The 26,443-nt window shown below is 44.6% G+C and overlaps 1 protein-coding gene across 2 annotated transcripts in view; it reads left to right on the top strand.

Moving 5' to 3' along the window:
* PCNX2 (pecanex 2) overlaps nucleotides 1-26,443 on the top strand; it is a 338,376-nt gene that overhangs the window by 225,445 nt on the left and 86,488 nt on the right. For both annotated transcript variants that reach the window (XM_027530589.1, XM_027530588.1), the window contains 2 exons: nucleotides 5,052-5,160; nucleotides 11,060-11,189. In XM_027530589.1, coding sequence (XP_027386390.1) covers nucleotides 5,052-5,160; nucleotides 11,060-11,189 — 239 coding nt within the window. The remainder of the gene's footprint in view (nucleotides 1-5,051; nucleotides 5,161-11,059; nucleotides 11,190-26,443) is intronic.

The following is a 26,443-nucleotide window of genomic DNA, read 5'->3' as shown; positions in this document are numbered from 1 at the left end:
CTATGCAAAAAATAATTGTGATAGATTCATTTAATCATAATGCAGCAAAGTTTAACTTGTTAACGCTTTAAACTTGCAGATGAGGCTTTCCCTGGGGCTGCCTGTCTGATTGTAGTTGCAATGCCTGACCTACTTATCAGCTTTTCCAGGAGGTGGCTTAAAAGCCTCCCAGGATATAGTCATACACTGAAAACCCAACAGGAATAACTTTTTAAAACCCATGATTCATTTTCATGGCATTTGGGGGTTCATACATCACATAAGGTAATCGTGCTCATGCTTGCAGTTTTCACCTAGGCATGAGTCACAGGACTAAATCTTAATAACCAGACTAAAAATTCTTAACAGTGTTGTGACGAGAATGTTTCAAATCCAGAGGCATTTTGCTTGATAGAGTGGGGAGGGCATAAAGAAGCAAGTTAATACAAGAGAGTCCGTCCCCACTTCTCAGGATTTTTGCTTTTGATGTACTCTAGAGTCATTTGTTTGAATGTCTCCTGTTTGTAATTAGCGTACTCTTCCTCTGGTTGAATTAATGGTGGGGATGCATGGATATGATAATGACCTTCAAAGGGAATCATATCTTTTAAGAGAAGTGAGTCAAGAGTTTGAGTCTGTGTTTGACCTGTCTGTCCACATCATCTTTAACTGGTGGGAAGTCAGGTGGGGAGAGGACTAATTAAAAAAATTTTATTTTATTTTGGAGTATAGTTGATCAACAATGTTGTACGTATACATATATTCATTCTTTTTCATATTCATTTCCCATTTAGGTTATTACAGAATATTAAGCAGAGTTCCCTGTGCTGCACGGTAGATCCTGGTTGGTTATTTATTTTAAATACGGTAGTGTGTATATGGGAGAAGGCAATGGAACCCCACTCCAATACTCTTGCCTGGAAAATCCCATGGACGGAGGAGCCTTGGTGGGCTTCAGTCCATGGGGTCACGAAGACTTGAACATGACTGAGCGACTTCACTTTCCCTTTTCACTTTCATGCATTGGAGAAGGAAATGGCAACCCACTCCAGTGTTCTTGCCTGGAGAATCCCAGGGATGGGGGAGCCTGGTGGGCTGCTGTCTATGGGGTCGCACAGAGTCGGACATGACTGAAGCGACTTAGCAGCAGCAGTGTGTATATGACAATCCCAAACTCTCAGTTTATCCCCCCAACACCATGTTTCCCTTTTGGTAACCAGAAGTTTGTTTTCTAAGTCTGTGAATCTGTTTTGTAAGTAAGGTCATTTGTATACATTTTTTTTAGATTCTGTGTATAAGTGATATTATATGATATTTGTCTTTGGCTTTCTTAGTGTGCTCATCTCTAGGTCTATCTGTATTCCTGCAAATGGTATTATTTCATTATTTTTATGGCTGATTAATATTCAGTTATATGTATGTACCACATCTTTATCTGTTCATCTGTTGATGGACACTTAAGTTGCTTCCATGTCTTGGCTATTGTAAATACTGCCACTGGGAACATTTGAACCATGGTTTGGGAGAGGACTCACTTTTTGTGAACCTTAAAGATACAACCTCAAGTTGACGTGAGAGAGTAAACTGCTGTTCTCTCAATTTTGGGCATCTCAAAGGCCCCCAGAGCCTTGGAGACCCATCCAGATCCAAGGTTCAAGAAGCTTAAACCAACCCGCTTGATTAAAGCTAAAGTGGACTTTCTGAAAGAATGAAAGCCAGTTGAAGTCAGCTCTCGGGTAGATGTCAGTGAGCCAGAGGGAAGAACGTGAAAGTTACTGGGAAAAAATGTTTGTTTTTCTTACCCAGAATTCATATTCCTTCACAGTTCTTCTGGTCCAATTGCATCATCTTTCTCTTCCACTTTTCCTTTCTCTTTATTCCACCTCTGTCCTCCCCATTGTCTCTGCTTCTTTCCCTTCTCTCCCTTGCTCTATCCTCTGCCTTCTCTCTGCCTCTGACTCTTCACTGCTAGGTGTGTGACCAGGGTCCCCAGGGGACACATTTAGACCATGGGGCTCTTGCACGACCAGATGAGGTCACGTCTCAAGAGCTCCTGATTTGCTGTGCCTTTGAGAGAACATCTGTCCTTGGTTCATCTTCTGTAGCCGGTCCAAGGAAGTTTAACTCTAAAATTAGTCTCCAAACCCAGGATATTGATGAGAATGTGGGAAGATAAGAAAAGCGAGAGGAAGATTTGAAGAGGATTCTAATTAACCTCACTTTTCCTCATGACATTTTCATGAAACAATTCAGGTTAACCTCATCTTTTGGTTCCAAAATCACAGATGTGACCTTTCACTGACGGGCTAAGTTATCTTGGTTCCTTGAACCTTTCTTTCCTCAGTGGCCCGTTTTCCAGCCTTTGCTTTCTTTTCATTGTGATCTTCTGATGCTCTATGTCACACTTACTGAGCCTCGTTAAGAGTTCTATTTTTCCTTCTCTTTTGACATCATGAGTCTGGTGAATGTATCTTACTATGTCATATGCTAACCAGTCTAGAAACCAACACATCCTGCCATTTGAATTCTCCATTATTATGGAATATTAGCCATAAAAAGAATAACATGATGCCATTTGCAACAGTACGGATGGACCTAGAGATTATGTCAAGCAAAGACATATGATATTGCTTATATGAAGAAACTAAAAAAAATGGTACAAATGAACTTATTTACAAAACAGAAATAGACCCACAGGCATAGAAAACAGACTTATGGTGACCAAGGGGGAAAGGGTGGGGAGGGGTAAATTAGGAGCTTGGGATTAACATATATATACTGCTATATATAAAATAGATAACCAACAAGAACCTACTATATAGCACAGGTATTCTGTAATTAGTATTTGGTAATAATCTGTTGACAAAAAATTATTCACAACCTAAAACTTGAGTTATGTTTTATTTGGCGGGAATTCTTAAGACTTTAGTCCTGGGAGGCAGCATGTCAAGAAACCCTGAGAGAACGGCTCTGAGGAGGCAAGGGGAAGAGCCAGGTTATACAGAAGTTTTGCAACAAAGGGCAGGTAGTTGGGAACATCAAAAGATTATGGTTAATTAAAGAAAACCAGATATCTCAAGTTAAGGAATTTGGTGCTTTTCTGTGTATGGGAAGATGCAAGAGTCGGGTTCCCTGAAATCATTCCTTTGATACGCACCTCAGCTGTCTGGCTCCAGTATCCGGTTTTCACATCCTGCATTTCCTCAGGGCTCACTGTGGGGACTAGCTGCAGTGTGATGGCTGCTAGATGACAGGTACTCTTTCCTCCCTGACTCTCCTCAGGGCCATTAGTTTGCATGGGAGGGCTGCAATCACTGGTGACTGTGACATCCTTTCCTTACTGATACAGCAGGAAATATTCCATTTCCCAAACCTGTAAGGGAAAAGAATCTGAAAAAAAGAATAAATAGGCATATGTATAACCAAAATCAACTTGCTGTATACCTGAAACTAACACAACATTGTAAATCAACTATAGTTCAGTTTTTTAAAAAATGAGGTCTCCATTATGGGTGAAGAGTGTATGTGGAGTTTAGGAAGCATGTTGCTACTTACTGACTGCCTCTAGAAGTGACAGCCATAGAATTTCACATCTGGGGTCCATCAGTCACTGCTGTCTACAAAGCAGGGGTCTGCAGTCCATGAATCCAGCCCTCTTCATCCTTTCCAGCACATTTATATTCTGGATCTCCAGCCCAAACCACTGGGCACTTTTCCCCTCGTGTTCATCCTTAGGCCACATAAGGTCTCTTCTCCCCAACCCCTGCTTCTCCCCAGAACTCAGCTTTCTCCTGTGCTGGCTTGTCTAGCAAATTAATGCAGCAGCTCCCATAGCCCGTCTTGGCTCTCTAAAGCACTTTGTAACTTGCAATTCAATCCTGTGGAGCAGTTTTCTCCGGGAAGAGTGACTGAAGAGGTAGGCTGAAGTCCATACACAAAAAACTTGAGCAGTGTCCATCATGATGGGGTTTTGTATAAATCTTTCCCTGAAAGACCCAAGTGTGGAGGAGGAAAGACCAAGCTCTGAGTATTCCTTTAAGAAACACAGAGATATACCATATCATTAACTTGGTGAAATTAACCACACAAGGTTTCCTCTGATCATCTTGTTGCTGTTTGAAAGTCCCCTTGAACAGCTGTCTTGCATATGAGACAAAGGAAGTGCTGAGAAAAATGTATACAACTTGAGAGTTGCAAGTTAAGTTTTATTTGGGGCAAAATGAGAACTGTAGCCCAGGAGACAGCATTTCAGATAGCTCTGTGAAACTACTCTAAGGGGGCGAGGCAAGGAGCTAGGATATATAGGAGTTTTGCAACAAAGGGCAGGTAGTAGGAACATCAAAAGATGGTTGTTAATTAAAGAAACCAGATAGGTCAGGTTAAGGAATTTAGTGCTTTTCTGTGTATGGGAAGATGCATGAGTCTGGGCTTATTGAAATCATTCCTTTGCTGTGAAGGCAATGGCACCCGACTCCAGTACTCCTGCCTGGAAAATCCCATGGATGGAGGAGCCTGATGGGCTGCAGTCCATGGGGTCGCTAAGAGTCGGACACGACTGAGTGACTTCACTTTCACTTTTCACTTTCATGCATTGGAGAAGGAAATGGCAACCCACTCCAGTGTTCTTGCCTGGAGAATCCCAGGGACGGGGGAGCCTGGTGGGCTGCTGTCTATGGGGTTGCACAGAGTCGGACATGACTGAAGCGACTTAGCAGCAGCAGCACCTCAGCTATCTGGGGCCAGTATTCTATGTTTTCACATCCTGATGTTCCTCAGGACTCACCATAGGGAGTGGCTACAGTCTACTGGCTGCTAGATGACAGGCATTCTTTCCTTTCTTGAGTTTCCTCAGAGCTCACCGGTGGATGCTGATGACTGTGACATCCTTTGTTTACTGATACGTGAGGAAATAGTTTCATTTCTCAAAGTATTCCGTTTCCCAGAAGGTAACAGTAGGAGGAGTAATGATCATCACACTGTGGCTTTGTACCTTTAACACAGGCTCTCTCACCAACTGACACGGCTGCCACTGTGGTTGTCGTCACTGATGCTTCTCTGTCTTTCGCTTTCAGCTCGGGGACCTGCTTCACAAGCTGCAGTTCGTCCTGACCTATGTGGCTCCTTGGCAGATGGCTTGGGGTTCCTCCTTTCACGTGTTCGCTCAGCTCTTTGCAATCCCTCGTATCCTTTCTGCTTCTGTTTTCACCCCCTGGCTCAGATTCACATTTCACGGATGTGAGCTTTTCATTGAACCTTGGCAATAAAAAGGTTTTAAAGTCTTTAAGATTACATTTTAATGGGGACCTGGGGAGGCACTGTGGCTTCCTTTTAGGCACTTAGCCTTAAGAGATATTTCTTAATTTGGAAGTCTTCCTGTTTCTTAATGCATATTCAGGAGTGGCTTAATTTCTTCTGATTTTTCCATTTTCCACGACCACATCTGCATTAAGGTATCATGTCTTTTAAATCACCACTTAAATGATTTGGATTACTTGTGCAAAATAGTGCAAATTAATTCAATATTATTAAATGTTATAAATATTATTATTGATATATTATTTTTGATTATATAACATTATATTAAAACACAGTTTGGTTATCATATACTTGAAGAATGTCCAACGACCCAGAATTGGGCAAAAACAGAATTACTCAAATATCTTTGAAGACCAAAAAAAATATTTATGGTTTTGTTTTACAATTGTCATTAGCCAAGGATCCTAGTTTTATCATTCATAGTTTCATTTGGTTTCCTTGTCTATTTTTAAGTGTTTCCATAATGATGATTAGTTTTAATTTACTTCAAAACAATTTGACATGCTCCTACTAAAGATAATTTTGACACAGCTAAATTGTGTGTGTGTGTGTGTGTGTGTGTGTGTGTGTATGTATTTGGAGAGAGGGAGAGAGAAAAATCAAGAATATTCTTGAAGACAGAGAGAGTAAATAAAATATTCTTAACTCAGGCCTAAAATTTGCCCTCCCTCAAAGACTTTTCTTCCCACTAAATTTATGCATTTTAGTTTGTGTTTCCCGAGTTGTGGTCCAGGAACTTCCTGTATCAGAATCCTTAGAGGAGCTTATTAAATAAGCAGATTCCTGAGGTCAGCACATACCTTGAAAACCACATTAAAGGGGGAATCCTGAAATCTCCATCTTCACAAGCCTCCCTGGGATTCTCATCCACTGATGTGTGTGAAGCGCAGTCTTGGCTGGCATCCACTGTGGGTGCTGTGAGCTTGTTTTAATGGCCACATGGAGCTTTCTTCCCTGGAGGTTACATGAGGCTTCTCAAGACAATTCTTAAGGAACCCCTGGGATCTCAACTTTGAGTACAGTGGTAGAAATTTATTTGGGGTATTTGTTATCCTCTGGTAGCTCAGATGGTAAAGAATCTGCCTGCAGTGAGGAAGACCTGGATTTGATCCCTGGGTCAGGAAGATGCCCTGGAGAAGGGAATGGCTACCCACTTCAGTATTCTTGCCTGGAGAATCCCATGGACAGAGGAGCCTGGTGGGCTACAGTCCATGGGGCCCCCAAAAGTCAGACTACTGAGCATCTAATACACACATTTGTAAAGTGATAATATGTTCTATATATATTTTTAAATGCTGTCCTTCTGACTCATTTGTTTTTTAAAAAAATTAATCATATCCAAAGCTGTCCTCAAAACGTACATTCTCCATATTCCTATTCTTAGACCTGCATTGATATTTGTAAAGTGTTTCATGCTTATTTGGCAGAACAAGCTCAGGAAAAATGATCGCAAAAGTGTGAGCTTGTATACCACCCCTTTATAATAACATTCATTTTCTACAGTGGCAGTCATTTTAGTTTTTCTAAACAGAGTCCTTTAAAACAAAGACAGTGAGATAAAAGAGTGAGGGGATTTTTATTTATTTCTGGTGCATGTCTTGGGTATCCTGTCTAGAATTTAAAGCCTGTTTATTAAATGAAAAAGATGAGATGGATATAAATTTGCAGCTGAGGAGTTGGACTAAGAATTTAAAACTTGAAGTAGTGTTTTCCAATTTTATCCTAAATTTGGTCTCACAGAGATCTGTAGCATTTCTTATGGCTTCCTCTGCCTTGTTCAATGAATTTAGTAATACTAATTACTCCTTGCAGTTCTGTAGCTGAATTACACCTGTTCTGGGAGCCATAAGTTTCAATTCCCTGACCTTTATGTGTGTTGAGGGGTCACACACAGGCATGTGGTACCTGGCACTTGATAATTCCTCTGAATACAAATGCATCTATCTCAGATGGAGCATGGTGGGCACTACATCTAAGTATGTTTGTGATGGGCTTCCCTGGTGGCTCACAGGTAAAGAATCCACCTGCCAGTGCAGGAAACATGGGTTTGATCCCCAGCTGGAGAAGATCCCCTGGAGAAGGAAATGGCAACCCACTCTAGTATTCTTGCCTGGAAAATCCCATGGACAGAGGGGCCTGGTGGGCTACAGTCCATGGGGTCGCAAAGAGCCGGACATGGCTCAGTGACTAAACAACAACAGTGTTCATGATGATGGATTTGATTTTCAGACACAATCAGTCCTCATGCTTTGTTCCGAAAACTGTTCCCATCAGTGACACCCACCTGCCTCTGCTCAGGTACAGACACTTCAGTGGTCGTGGAGCCTGACCACAGCTGGTGTGATGACCTACAGGAGCTTCAGCACCTTCCTCATCACCCAAATACACCTTCCCATCCTGGATCTGTTGTAAAGGTGGTGATGGTGGTGGTTTAGTCACTAAATCATGCACAACTCTTTTATGACCCATGGTCTGTAGCCCTCCAGGCTCCTCTATCTGTGGGATTTCCCAGGCAAGAATACTGGAGCGGCTTGTCATTTCCTTCTCCAGGGGATCTTCCCAACTCAGAGATCGAACCCTGATCTCCTGCTTGGCAGGCGGATTCTTTACCACTGAGCCACCTGGGAAGCCCATTGTAAAGGTAACTATTTGCTGTTTGGAGACCAACATCATACCAGTCAGAATATAATGAGATCATTTAAGAAACCAGATATATATGCCATCAGGATGAAGCTATCAGGTTCCTAAATGCCAGCCCTGGATCTTGACTAATTTTGAAATGTTAATGATTCTATCACTCTATTAGGAAGCTGTGGGTTCCATCCTGGCATTGAGAAGGGACTAATTTGCTCCATTTTGAAACTGAATTAACTTTCAGGCCAGCAGGTCACTGTTTAGTAAATTGCTTTTTCCAGTCCTAGCATGTTTTGTCCCTCAGTCACCTCTGTTAGCTTATGAGCTTGTAACCTCCAGGGAAGGATGAGAATGCTCACCCTTTTAATATGTGTAGAGACCATGCAAGACCATTATCTTCAAATAATTAGAGTTAGCCAGATTTGCTCTATTAAATGTGTGTATTGGAAAGACTGCTTTCTGTTTGGCATGTCATTTTGAGCTTCCAATTACGTTTTTAAGTATTAATGTTGAACATTTTCATTTTAAATGCCTGAACCTTTTTAAGGAGTCTCCATCCTTAGCAACTGAACAGCAACAACCATCTACCCCTTAGGCCCGCCTCTCGGCTCTCAACAAAGAAGGCTGCATGTTTCTCAGCACTGCCTTGGTTGTTATAGTCACGGTCCTCTGTATTTTTATATATATATATATATATAGATAGATATATATTAAAATACATATATATATTTATAAATATATATATATTTACTGATGGTCCCTAAATAAAATAACCTATGAGGCCTTCTGTTCACTGCTGCCCTACTTCTGACCTACTATACTTCATTTTCTTTCCTACCAAATTTGGACTTCATAAGCTAGCAATATTTTCCTCATTTCTTAATGTCTGGATAACTGTTTCTGGTGTTTAAAAAACGGATAGCATCCTCTTTGGGGACATGTTTAGAAGCAAAAAGAATGGCAGTGCCAGCCCACCCAGCCTGCGGCCTGGCCTGGCTTCCGCTTACTTTGTCCTGGTTCTTCTAACCCCACAGGGCCCCCTGAACCTGCCAGAGTGGATGTCCCTCTCTTCTCTCCTTCCCCCGCCCCCTCCCCACAACACCCCACTTGTCAGGAATCTCCCCTGTGACCCCACTCTGCTTTTTCAGCACCTTTTCTCAGTGACATCTCCTGTGTAGTTCCTTTTACTTCTGATGATGGAAGTGTAGTAGATTGGTATGTTTTGTGGCAGAGGTATTTTTTTAAATTTTTGATTGTTGATACTTTGTTTAAAAAAATTTTTTAATCTATATTTTGGCTGTTCTGTGTCTTTGTTTCAGTGAGTGGTCTCACTAGTTGCAACACATGGGATTAGGTGCCTGGTGGCATGTGGGATCTTAGTTCCCCAACCAGGGGTTGAACCCACGTCCGCTGCATTGCAAGGCAGATTCTTAAACACTGGAACACCAGGGAAGTCCCGTGTAGTGGAGATATTTAGATCTTTCCAGTTTTCAAATTAACAAAAAACTGATTCTGCATTTGGACCTAGGTCAGAATAAAGGGAACTGGACTGAAATTGTAGCACAAGCGAGACCTTTTGTTACCCAAACAGTTCAACACGATTATTAATGGCAGGTGTGCCATTTCACGCCTCAAGATGTTTGGAAATAAACAGCAAGTTGGGGGAAAAAAAGAAAAAGACATAGTTACAAATGAAGAAAAACTTTTGCATCTATGAAAATGCTCAGGAAGTGCCCATAGACAGACAAGGTTCACTCACACCTCTGTATTTATACGTAAATGGGTCTCTGAAGGCCCATATCACGAAAGCCCTGCCATTGATAACATGGGAAAGCCCTTCTGTGTTCCGGTAGGTAATGAAACACAGAGCCCTCCTATCTGTGACCAGCATGGAGGCATTTCTTACTATCCACTGGAACTTTTTAAAGATGGGCTAAAGAAATAAGACCTCCAATTGTGCAACAATGAGAAAAAGGCACATTTTCCAGGTGGGAAAATCAGCCTTAGAGGAGATCAGATTTTTTTTTTTGGCCCTGCCCTGTAGTATGTGGACCTTAGTTTCCTGACCAGGGATCGAACCTGTGTCCCCTGTATTAAAAGTGCAGAGTCTTAACCACTGGACCATCAGAGAAGCCCCATCCTTATAAATCAGATCAGAGCTGCAGTAGAATCAAGCAGGCCCTCACCCTGAAGGACGAGGAATCACGTGCGCATGTAAAACCTGGGCAGTCTGGCTCCCCACTGACCTCTGCCGCCTCCGCTCCTCTGACTCTTCCCCTCAGGCCCCACCATCAGCCCCGAACCACAGTGATGTGACCGTGATTGACAGCTGGAGGAAGTTCCCCAGTGATGGTGGGAAACTGGGGAGGGACCAGCCCTCTACACCTCCCCTGGATTTCCAGAGGTCAATTAGTTGAGCTTAAGCCAAAAATTAGAGCCATACTTATTTTAATTTTGGACAATTACATTTCTGATCGGAGTATGTAAAGCTGAGGCATGCCAGCAAGTAGGAAACCCATACAGAGTACTAGGGAGATGACTTAGCTGGCAGCACGCTGTGACTTTATGTGTACACGTTTTTAACTTGTAAACCAGATATAAGCTGGGTTTTTTTCTTTTTTTAATTGAATTGATCTATTGGTGTTCAGTGTGTGATAAAAGACACAGATTTTTGAATAGTGGGAAAAGATTCTTTGAGGAACAGAGATGCTGTCTTCCCAGACAATGGTATTTATTTACTTTCAAAGTATAATTTAATTTTAATTATTTATAGAACTGCTTAGTACTTTAGTAAATGTGCCACAGTATGTCTGGTTCAGTTAATGTCATCTCAGGAAAAAGCACTGTTCTTTTCAAATCTTAGATATTAAATCTTTGCCATGAATTGTGCTGAGACTGCTGGGAATTTTATAAGAATCCTTTGGTTTTCGCAGTGGTGATACATGAGACCTAGCAGGATACTACTGAAAGTTTTACATTTCCAAAAATGTACCTACAGCCATCACAGGGATGCCCGTCTTTCTTTCCTTGGTGGGAAAAATGGCTTTCATATAAACTTGTTAAAATCTCAAATATTATTTATAAAAATAACAATGAACACACTTTTTGAGCCTTAACTCAAAATTCTCAGATTCTGCCATGCTTTTCTTTCAGACGTTTGCCACATCCATCGTTTCTACTCCACTGAGCCCATTTCTTGGGAGTGTCATTTTTATCACATCGTATGTCAGGCCAGTGAAATTCTGGGAGAAAAACTACAAGTAAGATCCTAAAATCATTACTGACTTGCTTTGCTAAGACTTGAGTTCAGGATGCTCCTCGACCTTTGTCTATGAGAAGTCCAGGCATCAGGTTTTCTCCTCCTAGCGACCCCATCCTAACCCTGCACCAGACCATCCACTCAGCTTCCAGGTTCTGGGCCAAGTCTACTGATGGCAAATTTGTAGTTGGTACCAGTCTAGGTTTCACCAGTTGTGAAGGAAAATGAGTTATCACTGTCCATTCTTTTTTTTTTTTTTTTTAAAAAAAAGCTTTTTACTTTGTGTTGGGGTTTAGCCGATTAACAATGTGATAGTTCCAGGTGAACATGAAGGGGCCCAGCTATACATATACATGTATCCATTCTCCAGCAAACTTCCTTCCCATCCAGGCTGCCATGTAACATTGAGCAGATTTCCCTGTTCCATGCAGTAGTTCCTTTTGGTATCTATTTTAAATATAGCAATCACTGCCCACTCGTAACAGTTGCTCTTGACAGGTTGTCTTAGGAACCATGGTCTAGTCATTGGATCAGATTGCTTCTTGGGGGCTCATCTGCCTTCTGTGGGCCTTTGAAATATACATGTCATGCATGTACCAGTGTGCATGCATCACAGCTCAAAGTGAGCACACCATTGTTTTTCTCAGCACCGTTGACCTTGTAGAAGATGATGCATGTGCTATTTGTACTGGTCAGTCGTAAATTTCCTCAAGCAAACAGTGATGGAGCCAGAGCTGTCTTTTTTTGTTTTTTCTCGGTTGGGCCACACGGCATGTGGGATCTTAGTTCTCTGATTAGGGATCAAACTCTTGTCTTCTGCATTGGAAGGCAGAGTGTTAACCACTGGAGCACCAGGGAAATCCCACTAGGGCCATGATTTTGTCCGACGTGGTGGGAAGTAATGGTTCTGTGAGAAACTTTCAAGAGCCATTAATGATTTGTTGGGGGAGGGCCTGAGAACAACAGCCGGAGGAGGGGGCAAGATGAGCCGGCCTGTCTCCAGCCGGGTTGTCTCCTTTGCCCTCATTTACAAGCCATACCTGGGCTTCCCATCCAAGCCCTAATCCATCTTCTGTAATGTATCTACGTTGCCCATGGCTCTGCCTGGGGGCACTAGTGGTAAAGAACCCGCTTGCCAATGCAAGAGACAGAAGAGACACACGTTTGACCCCTGGGTTGGGAAAATCCCCTGGAGAAGGAAATGGCAACTCACTCCAGTATTTTGCCTGGAGAATCCCATGGACAGAGGAACCTGGCAGGCTTCCATAGGGCTGCACAGAGTGAGACACGACTGAAGCGACTTAGCACAATCACACTGCCACTTCACAATGTGCCTGCATGTGTCGCAGAGGCCAGAGTTACATCAGGAGATACATGCGGTTAGACGGTTTATGTGAATGGAATAGGATGTTATGATGAACACCCAGCACGGGCTGCCAGCCTGCCAGGGCTCACACCTCACCTTCATCATTTGATGTAGGTGACCTCACTCCTTTCTCTTCTTTTCTGTAAAATGGGGCCAAAGGAATAAGGCCTACTTCACAGCCTTGTGGGGGAATATGAGTTAATAGTCATAAAGCACTTCGAACCCAGTAACTGCCACATGGGCCTGCACTGGTGGGACTCTTCTCTGACTGCCCTGCCTGGAATTCTTGTCTCCCCCCCGCCCCGCCCGACTGTGCTAACCATCTCTGGGAGCTCACATTTAGGGGGTCTGGGGAAATCGAACCAAACTGGAGCACCCCAAGGTGAGTCAGTGCTGTGAGACCACCAGGAGGTGGGAAGGCCTCGCCTGTGTCTGGCAGATTCCACCTTCGAAAAGGTGGGCTTGTTGCTGTACAAGTGAAGCCATCTTGAAATTTACATGTAAGCAAGAGTCTCTTTTGCATTTGTCTAAATAGATGCTGGGACTTCCCAGGTAGCTCAATGGTAAAGGAATCTGCCTGCAGTACAGGAGACGAAGGACATGCGGATTCAATCCCAGGGTCAGGAAGATCCCCTGGAGAAGGAAATGGCAACCCACTCCAGTATTTGTGCCTGGAAAATCCCATGGACAGAGGAACCTGGTGGGCTACAGTCCATGGGGTGGCAAAGAATTGGACATGACTGAGTGAGTCATGCATGCAAAGAGATGCTGGGCATATTTACAGAGTCAGAAAGAAAAGAAAGTCAGCAGCACTGGCTTGTCTTTAAGCTTCTTAAGGAGAAAACAATTTGGGGGACTTTTGTGGAGCTCGGAAAATCTTCTGGAAGGTACAAATACTTGAGAATAAGAGGTGTGTCAATCTCATAGGCTTTTTAACTATTCAGGAAAGTGCATGATATTTTAAAGGTGATCTTCAGCATAAAAGATTTCTTTTTGTCTCCTGTTCTCAGATAAGTTTGAAAACCAGTTTTTGGTAGGGGGCCAGGGAAGAATTTGATAAGCAAAAGGCATCCCCTTTGAACTGGAGGGGGTGATGTTCAGTCACTAAGTTGTGTCTGATTCTTTGCAACCCCATGGACTGCAGCACACCAGGCTCCCCTGTCCTTCACTATCTCCTGGAGTTTGCTCAAATTCCTGTCTGTCCATTGAGTCAGGGATGCTATCTAACCATCTCATTCTCTACCCCCTTCTTTTTTTACCTTCAGTTTTTCCCAGCATCAGGTCTTTCCCCGTGAGACTGTTCATCACATTAGGTGGCCAAAGTAGTGGAGCTTCAGCTTCAGCATCAGTCCTTGCAGTGAATATTCAGGGTTGATTTCCTTTAGGATTGTCTGGTTTCCCATAGAAAGGGAAATGGGGAAATCTTTGTGAGATGCTTTTATTGAGGGGAGTCATCCTAACACCTGTGCAATACAAGTTATGTATTTTCTTATTTAGTTTCCTCACTTCCAAGAGTCAGCCACCCATTCAGGATGGTACACTGAGATATGAATTGTAGGTTTATGCAGGTTACTTAAAAATATGGGCTGCTTGAGTGTTTCCTTATTCAGCCACACAAAGAGATGATGATGCTCAGGTTAGCACTCTGTTACATGTGGAGGCTTTGGTCGGCTGTCCTGGGATGAGAAGGGCACAGCAGGCTCTGTGGGTATGTATGAGGATGTCCTGTCTTCATTAGGTCTCTCTGAAGGAGCCAAGTTGGAGAAGACATTCAGCCCAGCTGGTGGGGGCAGGGAGAGATGCGGATGCAGAAGCCAGCCAGCTGAAAGTCTCTTGTCACCTTGTGTTAAGCCTCAGAATACAGAGCCCTGTGGTCATCTGCTTAAAAGATCGGAGATGGAATTTGGAACAGTGAGAGTGGTGGGAACCCGGAAAGGAAATGGCAGAAAATCTCATCTAGATCCCTGCCGGCCCTCTGGAAAGCTCATTCTCTGTATCTGAAACTGTTGGTTTTTATTTCGAGCACTAATGACTTTCCTTATTCTTATTTGTGAGTGTCTCTGTAGCCATTCCCATTACTTTCTTTTCAGTCTGATGCAGAGAAGCAGTTGTTAGTGTAATTGATTGTTTACTAACTGTCCCAGCTAAGAGATACTCTCCTCTCTGTGTATTAGTGAGCGCAGTCTGCCAGTGGGCACCAGGGTCGCCAGCCTCACCCTGGGGGTGTGATGAAGAGCCCTTATCGTCTCCTCGCTTGGCTCCCTCTCCCTCTCCACCTCTGCTCCCTCACTTTCCAGTCCTCTGATTTCTCTTCCAGACCTTTTAAAGCTGCCTTTGGTTTTTGCAAGACTCCAGTGAGCCCTGTACCCTAATGGAGCCAGCTTCTTTTCTTTTTTTTTTTTGCTGTGTGTGGGATCTTCAGTCCCCTACCAGGGATCAAAGCCATGGCCCCTGCATTAGAAGGGCAGAGTCCTAACCACTGGACTTCAGGGAAGTCCCCTGGGACAATTTTCATTCTCTGTGGAAACAGTAAGTAAGTCACCAGCTACCTGGTGACTCTGGCCTGTCAGTTTGCCCCAGCTTGGTCTGTCTTGAGATCTGCAGAATCTGTACCGAAACGCTGCTCCTTGCTGGGGGCCAGTGACAAACGTGCCCTCTGCCCACCTAAGTAAGCTGCTCTCCGCTTGATTCCCCAGAAGCAGCACAGGTCACGCTGTCTCCGAAGTCTGTGCTGGCTCATTGCTGCCCGACGAGGAGAAGTCCCCCAGAGCCCCGCACTGCTAGAACTGCTCTGTGTCTGCCTCTTCCAGCCTGGCAGTCCTCCCAGCACTCGCCACAGGGCTAGTGTGGCTGAAGTTGAAATTCCATCGAGTTTTAATTAATTTAAATTTAAGTAGCTGCATGTGACCAGAGGCTACTGTATTGGACAGCACAGATACAGACCCACTTCACCCCAGTCCTTATCTTCCACAGTACTTTTTCATACATCACATATTCAGATTTTTCATTCCCAGCCCTCCCTTGGCCAGGTTCTTCTCATCCAATGCTCTTCCCTCCCACACACCTCCACTTCCACCCACACAGATTCAAAAGGCATCTCTGAATGATTCAGAGAATCATTCCACCTGTTGATGGATGAATGGAAGGTTTGGGAAGGACTTTTAGGATGAGAGGTACTGAAGCCATCACTTTTGGAAAACAAATTTGCTCTGTGGCTGTCGTAAATTGTACCAAAGATTGGTGTGACTGATGCTACTTCCAAGTTTGGACTTCTTTGTTTTCATCTTTGTGTCCCTATGTTGCATGTACAGAACAGCTCTGCTTACAGTAGGTGTTGTGTGACTATTTCTTAACTTAATGAAGTCCAACAATATTATGTAAAAGAGAAAGGAATTCATAATCTGGATTTCATTTGCCGCAACACAATGTTCGCTATTAAACTGTTCTTAACGAAGAGGGTCTTTAAAATCAGTCTTGATGAGTTCTGCCTGGTGTCTCCATTTAATTTACAGGCAGTGATGGCAAATGCACTGTAATAATAGTGCCTGATGTTTATAAATCCTCTTATGTGAGAGTACTTTTAAAGAGCTTTAGAAATACATATTGATATTATGATTTATCATCCTTCTCTTTATATATAAACAATTGCTAAATAACCAAACTTTATCATTAACATGCAGCAAATGTTTAGTATGGAAAGCATTTGACTCATGGCCCTGGTTGTTTCATCCACTGTCTCAGTCCTAAAGGAGTTGGACAGGTCAGGAAGATTCCCTGGAGGAGGGCATGGCAACCCACTCCAGTATTCTTGCCCGGAGAATCCGATGGACTTATGAACCTGGTGGGCTACAGTCCATAGAGTCGCAGAGTTGGACATGACTAAATTGACTTAGCAGCCCTAAAGAAAGAAAAGTTCCATTCGCAATGATTTGATTTTGATACATCAAAATCTTCCGTTGTTCAGTCACTAAGTCATGTCCAGTTCTTTTTTGACCCCGTGGACTGTAGCCTGCCAGGCTCCCTTCTCCGTGGAATTTCCCAGGGAAGGATACTGGAGTGAGTTGCCATTTCCTTCTCCAGGGGGTCTTCCTGACTCAGGGATTGAACCCACAGCTCCTGCATTGGCAAGTGGATTCTTTACCACTGAGCTACCAGGGAAGTTCCAAAAGTCTTCTATAAAATGTTAAACGCCATAGCTATGAGGGGACACATGTGACAGTCACCTGAAGGGCACATGAAAGTTCATGGTTGTTATATTTCTATTACATTGTCCAGATTCGTTTTAAAATGTTAAGTAGTTCTGGACGACATCCTTGTTAACAAGTATACTGTAAGCATGTTCATGAGACTGCTGTGCTGGCTTAAGATGGGAGTCATTCTATGTGATTGCTTCACAAAAAAAATCAGCTCTGCATTCCATGCTTTTTTTGTTGTTCAGTTACGGATGTCATGGTCTTGTCCCACCCTAAGCAGGAAGAAGATAATCAGTGTGACTTCATCTTCAGCTCTTCCTGAGACGGGGATGGTACTCAGAAAGACCTTGGTTAAAATCCCAGTCCATATGCTCCATTTGGTGTTTGATTTTAAGAAATTATTCAGCGTGTTCCATTCAGTCACTCAATCGTGTCCGACTCTTTGCAACCCCATGGACTACATCACGCCAGGCTTCCCTATCACCAACTCCCAGAGTTTGCTCAAATTCATGTCCATCGAGTTGGTGACACCATCCAACCATTTTATCTTCTGTTGTCTCCTTTTCCTCCCACCTTCAATCTTTCCCAGCATCAGGGTCTTTTTCAATCAGTCAGTTCTTCTCATCAGATGGCCAAAGTACTGGAGTTTCAGCTTCAGCATCAGTCCTTCCAATGAACACTCAGGGCTGATTTCCTTTAGGATGGACTGGTTGGATCTCCTTGCAGTCCAGGGGACTCTCAGGAGTCTTCTCCAACATCACAGTTCAAAGGCATCAGTTCTTTGGCACAAGCTTTCTTTATGGTCCATCTCTCACATCCATACATGACGACTGGAGAAACCGTAGCTTTGATTAGATGGACCTTTGTTGGCAAAGTAATGTCTCTGCTTTTTAATATTCTGTCTAGGTTGGTCATTGCTTTTCTTCCAAGGAGCAAGCATCTTTTAATTTCATGGGTGCAGTTACCATCTGCAGTGGTTTGGGAGCCCAAGAAAATAAAGTCTGCCACTGTTTCCATTGTTTCCCCATCTATTTGCCATGAAGTGATGGGACCAGATGCCACAATCTTTGTTTCTTTGAATGTTGAGTTTTAAGCTAGCTTTTTCACTCTCCTCTTCGACTTTTGTCAAGAGATTCTTTAGTTTCTCTTCACTTTCTGCTTTGAGGGTGGTGTCATCTGCATATCTGAGGTTGTTGATAGCTCTCCTGGCAGTCTTGATTCCAGCTTGTGCTTCATCCAGCCTGCCATTTCACATGATGTGCTCTGCATATAAGTTAAATAAGCAGGGTAACAATATACAGCCTTGACGTACTCCTTTCCCAGTTTGGAACCAGTCTGTTGTTCCATGTCTGGATGTAACTGTTGCTTCTTGACCTGTTTAGAGATTTCTCAGGAAATTATTAGAAGAAATGAAGTAGCCCTCATAGTCAACAAAACTCAGCCTGTGAGCCTCAGTTAACTCCTGTGTAAAATGGGATGACTGTCTCTATGTGCCTCCTAGAAGTTGTAAACAAAATTAACCCTGTACCCATTTTGCTTTCCTTCTTTGTATTTTTTAAAATTTATTGTTAATTGGAGGCTAATTGCTATACAAGGTTTTGCTGTTTTCTGTCAAACAACAACATGAATCAGCTATAAGTGTATATATATGTGTGTCCTCTCCCTCTTGACCTTGTTTTTTTAAAATTTGGCCACATTGCATGGCATTTGGGATCTTAGTTTGCTGACCAGAGATGGAATCTGGGGTCTTCTACGTTGGAACCATGGTGTCTTAACTACTGGACTGCCAGGGACGTCCCTTCTTCCTTGTATTTTTATCTGCTGTCATTTAACTTTTACTTCAGGTAAATCTAGACATGTTTTATGTTTCCTTGCAACCAACCTGAAATCATTTCTGAAATGGCAGAACACAACCATAGCAACCCACGAAAGAACACATGTGTAGACCGTGGAGCGTCATATCCGCAGCCACTGTGCTGTGAGATGCTCTGTAAATGCTGGTCCTCACCTCCAGATGCTATGGTTATTTTGAGGCTTTAGCCAGTCCTAGAGCCTGGGTTCTGTTCTCTGAGCATCAAAGCTGCCTTAATGGAAAGAGTGAGATCTCCCAAGTGCCATTCTTTTGTGGCTTATCAAACAACAGAATAGATGATCAAAATATTTCAGCTAGTCTCAGTGAGCTCTCATGGGTCTTACTTTGTTACTCCACAGCCCCTTCCTGGGTTACTGTAATATAGAAGGGAAACTAGCTGGACCTTCGGAATTACAGAATACCCCCTGTGCTGTCTACAGGGAGGGAGTCCTCTGCTACTCCTCTGGAGCAGACCTTGTATCTCACTCAGCACCCTTGTGAGCGTCGTCAGCCACAGTAGTGGGCTCTTACTGCACTAGGTCCACTCCTCGGGGCATTAGCCAAATACCCCGTACACCTGGATATACCTGCTGATCCTGAAGCACGTGCATCCTTGCTCCACCTGTGCCATCCTTTAACAGTTTGAAGGAAGCTTTCCTTCCCTTCTCAGCCCTCTGCTTCAGGCTAAACTGTCCTCTCTGTTTTTGGTGTGAGATGGTCTAGCCCTTGAACATCTCAGCTGCCTTCACCCAGATGTTTCCTGAGATTTCCCTGTCCACGCCCTCCGTAGCAGATACCTCCAGGTGTCACCTACTCAATTCACAGTAAAGGGACCTGTTACTTCCTCTAAGTCCTATGTTGTGCTCTCACTTATGCTTCTTAAAATCTTGTTGTTCATTCGCTAAGTTGTGTCTGACTCTTTGCGACCCCACGGACTTGCAGCACTCTAGGCTTCCGTCCCTCGCTGTCTCCCGAAGTTTGCTCAAACTCACGTCCATCGAGTTGGTGATGCCACCAACCATCTCCTCCTCTGTTGTCCCTTTCTCCTCCTGCCCTGAATCTTTCCCAGCATCAGGTTCTTTTCCAATGAGTCAGCTCTTCACATCAGGTGACCAAAGTATTGGAGCTTCAGCATCTTAAAATCTAAACCTCCTCAATTATTTTGCTAAAGTCTTGGGAGATCAGCCCTGGGATTTCTTTGGAGGGAATGACGCTGAAGCTGAAACTCCAGTATTTTGGCCACCTCATGCAAAGAGCTGACTCATTGGAAAAGACTCTGATGCTGGGAGGGATTGAGGGCAGGAGGAGAAGGGGACGCCAGAGGATGAGATGGCTGGATGGCATCACTAACTCGATGGACGTGAGTCTGAGTGAACTCTGGGAGTTTGTGATGGACAGGGAGGCCTGGCGTGCTGCGATTCATGTGGTCGCAAAGAGTCGGACACGACTGAGTGACTGAACTGAACTGAACTGAACTGAAAGTATTGCCAAGCCAAGTCTTCATCAGCCCACTCTTATGTGTATATGTTTTACTGAAAGGCAGAAATTTCCATTTCCTCTATCTACTCTCGACTTCTTGGCTTCAACTCAACATTCCAATCTACACAGGTCAATGTGTCCATCGTCATTCATCACCTCCCCAGCCCCTTCACTTGTACTGCCTGCAGATGGGCTTGCCTGTCATCATCTGGGTCTTCATTCATGGTTTGTTAATGATGATGAGCTGGACAGAGTCATGGATGCCTGACGTGGTTAAAGCAGTCAAAAAAGAAACTCTTAACTTCACACTTTATTTTCTACTTTTTTCAGAATGAAGGGATTTTGCTGGATTTTCTCTTCCTAGCAAGTTGTTTTAAGGGTGGTTTGTAAGATCATCGTGCAAAGCAGTAAACATCTCAAAAGGCATTTTGTTTTTCTGTTTTAAACACTTTTTATTTTATATTGGGATGTGCTGCTGCTGCTGCTCAGTCACTTTAGTCATGTCTGACTCTTTTATGACCCCATGGAGTGTAGCCCGCCAGGCTCCTCTGTCCATGGCATTTCCCCAGAAAGAATACTGGAGTGAGTTGCCATGCCCTCCTCCAGGGGATCTTCCTAACCTAGGGATTGAACTCACATCTCTTGTGTCTCCTTCATTGCAGGCGGGTTCTTTACCGGGGCCACTGGGGAAGCCCCTGTTGGGATACAGCTGATTAACAAACAATGTTGTGATAGTTTCAAGTGAAGAGTGAAAGGACTCAGTCATACAAATACATGCATCCATTTCCCCCCAAACCCCCGCTTCCCTCCAGGCTGCTGCAGAACGCTGAGCAGAGTTCCCTGTGCTGTACAGTAGGTCCTTACTGGTTATCCATTTTAAATATAGCACTGTGTGCATGTCTGTTCCAAACTTCCTAACTGTCCCTTCCTTCTATTCACCTTCCCGGGCTCATTCTCTAAGTTCATTTTCTAAAAGTCTGCAAGTCTGTTTCTTTTTTGTAAGTTCATTTGTATCATTTAAGATTCCACATATAAGGACTATGATATTTCTCTCAAAATACATTTTTTAAGTGTAAAGCAGGAAGCTTATATGGCTTATGGGTTAATAGTAAAATGCAGCATTATAATTCAAGTCTGTGGTTCTTCCAGAAAGGGATTTACATATTTCAACTTGTAATGAAGCTACCCCACAATTTATTTGGGTGTGTTTTAAAAGGGCTTCCCACATAGCACCAGTGGTAAAGAACCTGCCTGTCAATGCAGGAAACATAAGAGGTGTGGATTTGATCCCTGGGTCAAGAAGATCCCCTGGAAGAGGACATGGCAACCCATTCCAGTACTCTTGCCTGGAGAATTCCATGGACAGAGGAGCCTGGTGGGCTACAGTCCATGGGGTTGCAGAGAGTTGAACATAATTGAAGCGACTTAGCACATATGTTTTATAAAGCACTTGGACACAGTTGCCGAGGGGTTAAAGTCCTGAAGCTCCCTTATCAGATGTCTTAGGGCACTAGAGCTCCTGAACGCATACCTAGGAGTGTGTTGGGCCCTGGACGCACAACTACTAAAGCAGTGGAAACAGCGCAGCAGCAGTAGCAGTGATGGGAGTGGGCCTCGCCTTTCTGCATGTAGTGGCCGCCTGCTCACTTTCTCAAATATATTCATTGCTGTCCTGTCACCCACTCTGGAAGTAGGATTTCATTTTTCTCATTTCACAGATCAGAAAACTGAAAGTCAGGACAGTGAAATAAATCGCCCAAGGTCACAGAACAAGTCAGTGGCCAAGCCAAGATATGAACTCAGGTCTGGCCTTATTTCAGGCCCTGAGCATTTCCCATTATGAAATAAAGCTTCTCAAAATGCCTTCCACACCAAAAACAAAAAACAAAGAAACAAACAACAAGAAACCCCAAACTAAAGCCAGTGACTGCCAGTGAGAGCATTTGCTCTTGACTCGAGAGGTGCGGTCCCAAGAGCCTGTCTAGAAGGGAAGGTGGCTGCAGTCCGGGCCCGAGATCCCATGGGCCTCATTCCGGGAAGGCCTTCTCTGGGTCTCCCTTTCCTGAAAGGCCCTCTCTGGGTCCCCAAGCGAGCCCTGTGCAGCCCCTCCCCATGGGGTCAGCACCAGGTGCTGCAGAGGTCGGTGGCTGTGTCCCGCCACCTCCACAGAAGCGGACGTTGGTCCCACACCTCTCCTCTGCCCTCAGGCAGGCCCAGACTGATCCGAGTCAGAACACAACTTGCCCAAGTGTGTGCTTGCTCATTTGCTTCAGTTGTGTCTGACTCTTTGTGACCCCAAGGACTGCGGCCCACAAAGCCCCTCTGTCCACAAGAATGTCCAGGCAAGAATATTGGAATGGGTTGCTGTGCCCTCCTCCAGGGGATCTTCCCAATCCAAGGACTGAACCCACGTCTCCTGCAGCTCCTACACTGCAGGCTGATTCTTTACCACTGAGCCACCGGAAAAGCCCGACTTGCCCAAGGCCACTCCTGGGATCATCCTCTGAGTGGTCTCACTGATGACTGAACCGCTGGAGCCTCGCAGCTCAGGCACTTGGAGCCCCCTCCTCAGGCTGCGTGAGAGGTGGTGAGTGGCCACCTGGCCAGATCTGGACCATCGCTGGGGGGTTCATCATTCCCTGTTTCCTCGGGGACCTTGTGATGCTCCCGCGGCCCTGAGCTGGGTGCCTCAGTGCTCCTTCCGGAGGCCCTGATCGGGAGCTGCAGTTCCACCTGATTCTCAGGATCCCTGGATCCCACACAGGAAGGTGAAGGGGCGTCCTCTCGGGTACAGCCTGCTGCCTCCAGGACTGCCAGAACCAGCAATGGGAGCCTCTCCCACTGGGAGATCCAGAACCACCAATGATGTGAGGCACTGGGGCGCACTGGTTCCAGACCATGCCAGGTGGGTAGATGCGACTTCAGAGCAGGATTGAAGCCTGAGGTACCCTCATGAGTTCACCTGAGGTCCTGAATAAAAGCTCAAGCCCAGAAAGGGTTGTTATTACTCAGTCACTCAGTCACGTCTGACTCTTTGTGACCCCATGGACTGCAGCACACCAGGCTTCCCTGTCCCTTCATTATCTCCCAGAGTTTACTCAAACTCATGTCTGTTGAGTCAGTGATGCCATCCAACCATCTCATCCTCTGTCACCCTCTTCTCCTCCTGTCCTCAGCCTTTCACCATTTCCCAGCATCAAGGTCTTTTCCAGTGAATTGGCTCTTCACATCAGGTGGCCAAAGTATTGGAGCTGCAGCTTCAGCATCAGTCCTTCTAGTGAATATTCAGAATTGATTTCCTTTAGGATAGACTGGTTGGGTCTCCTTGCAGTCCAAGGGACTCTCAAGAGTCTTCTCCAACACTACAGTTTAAAAGCATCAATTCTTCAGGGCTCAGCCTTCTTTATGGTCCAACTCTCACATCCATACACAGCCACTGGCAAACCATAGCTTTGACTATGCGGGCCTTTGTCGGCAAAGTGATGTCTCTGCTTTTTAACACGCTGTCTGCGTTTGTCATACCTTTCCTTCCAAGGAGCATGTCCAACTCTTGTGACCCCATAGACTGTAGCCTGTCAGGCTTCTCTGTCCATGGGATTTCCCAGGCAAGAATACTGAAGTGGGTTGCTGTTTCCTTCTCCAAAGGTCCAAGGATCAAGTGTCTTCTTATTTCCCAGAAAGGGAGTCAGACTAATTAATTCAGAGGCAATTTTCTTTTTAAACAGGCAATTTGAGAAATTCCTGTCTGCAGCCTTCAGTGCCCTTAGCTCTCTGGAGTCTCCAGTAACTTGATAGGCTTGTGAAAGGAATCAGGAAACACCCTCACTTTTATTGGGAGCTAATGATAGGTCTTTGGGAATCCTCCCCCTAGAAGGGATTCAAAGTCTGATGCATATAGACATCTGGATGTTTTGAGCCATTTAGAAATGCTTGAGAGTCACTTTGAGGTTCCATACGGGTGTCTGTTGATAAAGGAGGCGTGTTTTGGGATTAGCATGGTTTAAGCCATGTCTGAGGAGGCAGTGCATCCTGGGACTTACAAGAATAGGCAGGGTGGGAAACTGGACTAAGTCTCGAACTTTCCGAAAGTGATAGAAGTGAAGATAAGCCAGCAATAAACATTCTCAGTTATGTATAATGAACTGGAGGTGTCAAGACAGACTGAAGAGCCAAAGGAGCTCAGAGTTTAGTATCAGTAAACCTCAGCCAGGTTTCTGGGGATACATGAGCTGAGTCTGCGGACGTGTATCCTGACTCATGTTTCATTTCATTTTAGTAGAACCTAGTTCTGCGTAAATACTGTCCTGGACTTCAGGCCACAGGTAAGCAAGAAACAGATGAGCGAGTGAAACTGTGGCCAAAAAGACAATAAAAAAACAAGGTGTGAAACCCAGAGTCCTGGAGATGGATTGTTTCTGCCTAGCCTGAGTGAGCTCTGGGACTTTGGGGTGTGCCAAGCCTGCAGGAGAGGAGAATCCTATTTCCCACTGGACTTGGTGGTGTAGAATGAAAGGTTAATGCTTCTGGCAGCCTTTTTGTCCCCATGAGGTGTGAACTGACCTGAAAACACAGCAAACAGGCAGGGCTGAGGGACGTGAAGAATGATTCCTGATGACACCATCCACTCTAGCCCCTGAGTCCAGCTGGGCTCCATTGACCTTTCAGCTATGTGAGTCAATGCGTTTCAGATTTTTCTTAAGCCGTTTCCAGTTGGGTTTCCTATCACCTGAAATCTAAACACTCATAATAAAAGCAAGTAATAGCTTTAATCAAAAGGATCTTTCCCTCACCATTTTATTTAGGGGAATGACAGCACAAAGGTAAAATCTTTAGCACTATAAGTCTGTGAGTCTAGTCTACAATTGCAGGGAAGGGTGGACTGGCAGAAAGGAGTCTGAGCCTTCTCCGCTCTCTGGCTGATACATCCTGTGTCTTATCAGAACTTCCACATCTCTGCCTTGCATTTTCTCAACCGGAATCCCACTATCTGTGTCTGAATGCTGTTACGTCTGAGATGCTAAATGATGACCTTGGCCCCATCCAGCTGTTTTGCTGACGGATGAGAAAGCTCGCACACCATGTACCCAGGGGTAAGGTTTGACACTTCAGGTGTGGTGAAGAGCGATTATGCAAATGAATTCCAGAAGGATGATGCTTTTGAGGAACTCCAGAGCGTTGAATTTCTCAAATAGCACAAGTTTGAGCTTATTATTCATTGTGCTGCAGTGCATAATTTTACCCAGAGTCCTGTTCCACCCTGCTGAGCCGTTAGAAAATCTGGAAGGTGCGGAGCAGTGAAGTTGACTGGGCGCCTGCGGGAAGCCCTCCACCTGCCCACCTGCTCCCCGGCAGTCTGGTGCTGCTGACGCAATGTATCAAGGTCACCCGGGAGTCAAGGTCATCCAGCAAGGCTGTGTGTCTGAGTCTGCAGGGAGTGTCAGCCTAGCACAGCATACAGGCAGAGCCCTTCTCAGGCCTGGCAGCTTTTCCAGCTTTCAGGCATGTGTTGGAGATGGAATTGATTGATTCTAAACAAAGGAAGGCAGAAGTCCTCAGCTTTTGCCTCTCAGACCTTTTTACTGCAGGGCTCGAGTGTTGCCAGCTCAGGAGATTTATTGGGCAGATGGATGTATTTGCACAGTTGAGGGTTCACTCCCCAATGCCAAGAACCCTGAGCCCTTTCAAAGTTCTCTGTGATCAGGCAGTTCTCTGTGATGCTACTGGCCACACTGTCCCCATCAGTGACACAGTTGGCTAAGGGATGGCCACTCTGGGTCCTGGGGGACTTTTGCATTTGGAACTCTAGGTTCAAACTCATTCCTTAACATTGCAGTCATGGGGGGCACAGGCAGAAGACTCTTTAATTTTGTAACTGTCAACTGAAAAGAAAGCACAGCCGAAAAGTTGAGGATTATGTTTTATTCCAAGGACTTGCTGAAGCCTGCAAGCCCCGGAGACAGCCTCTCAAAAGCTCTGAGGAGCTGCTCAGAAGAGGTAAGGGAGGAATCAAGGTATATAGTTTTGCAACATAGACCAGGTAGTCCCAGAGCATCAAATGATTACTGTTAATTAGAGAAAATCAGACATCTCAAGGAATTTAGCACTTTTCTATGTATGGGCAGATGCAAGAGTCTGGGCTCATTGAAGTGATTCCTGTGACACTCACGTCAGCTCTCTGGAGCCAGCATCCTGTGTTCTCCCATGCTGAGTCCCCTCGGAGGGAACCACTGTTTTTTGTTGTTTACTTGCTAAGCCATGTCCAACTCTTTTGCAATTCCATGGACTGTGGCCCATCAGGTTCCTCTGTCCATGGGATTTTCCAGGCAAGAATACTGGAGTGGGTCACCATTCCCTTCTCCAGGGGA

This window comes from Bos indicus x Bos taurus, chromosome 28 (assembly GCF_003369695.1).
Source record: "Bos indicus x Bos taurus breed Angus x Brahman F1 hybrid chromosome 28, Bos_hybrid_MaternalHap_v2.0, whole genome shotgun sequence".
Taxonomy (NCBI): domain Eukaryota; kingdom Metazoa; phylum Chordata; class Mammalia; order Artiodactyla; family Bovidae; genus Bos; species Bos indicus x Bos taurus.
This window is presented reverse-complemented; position numbering and strand designations above follow the sequence as displayed.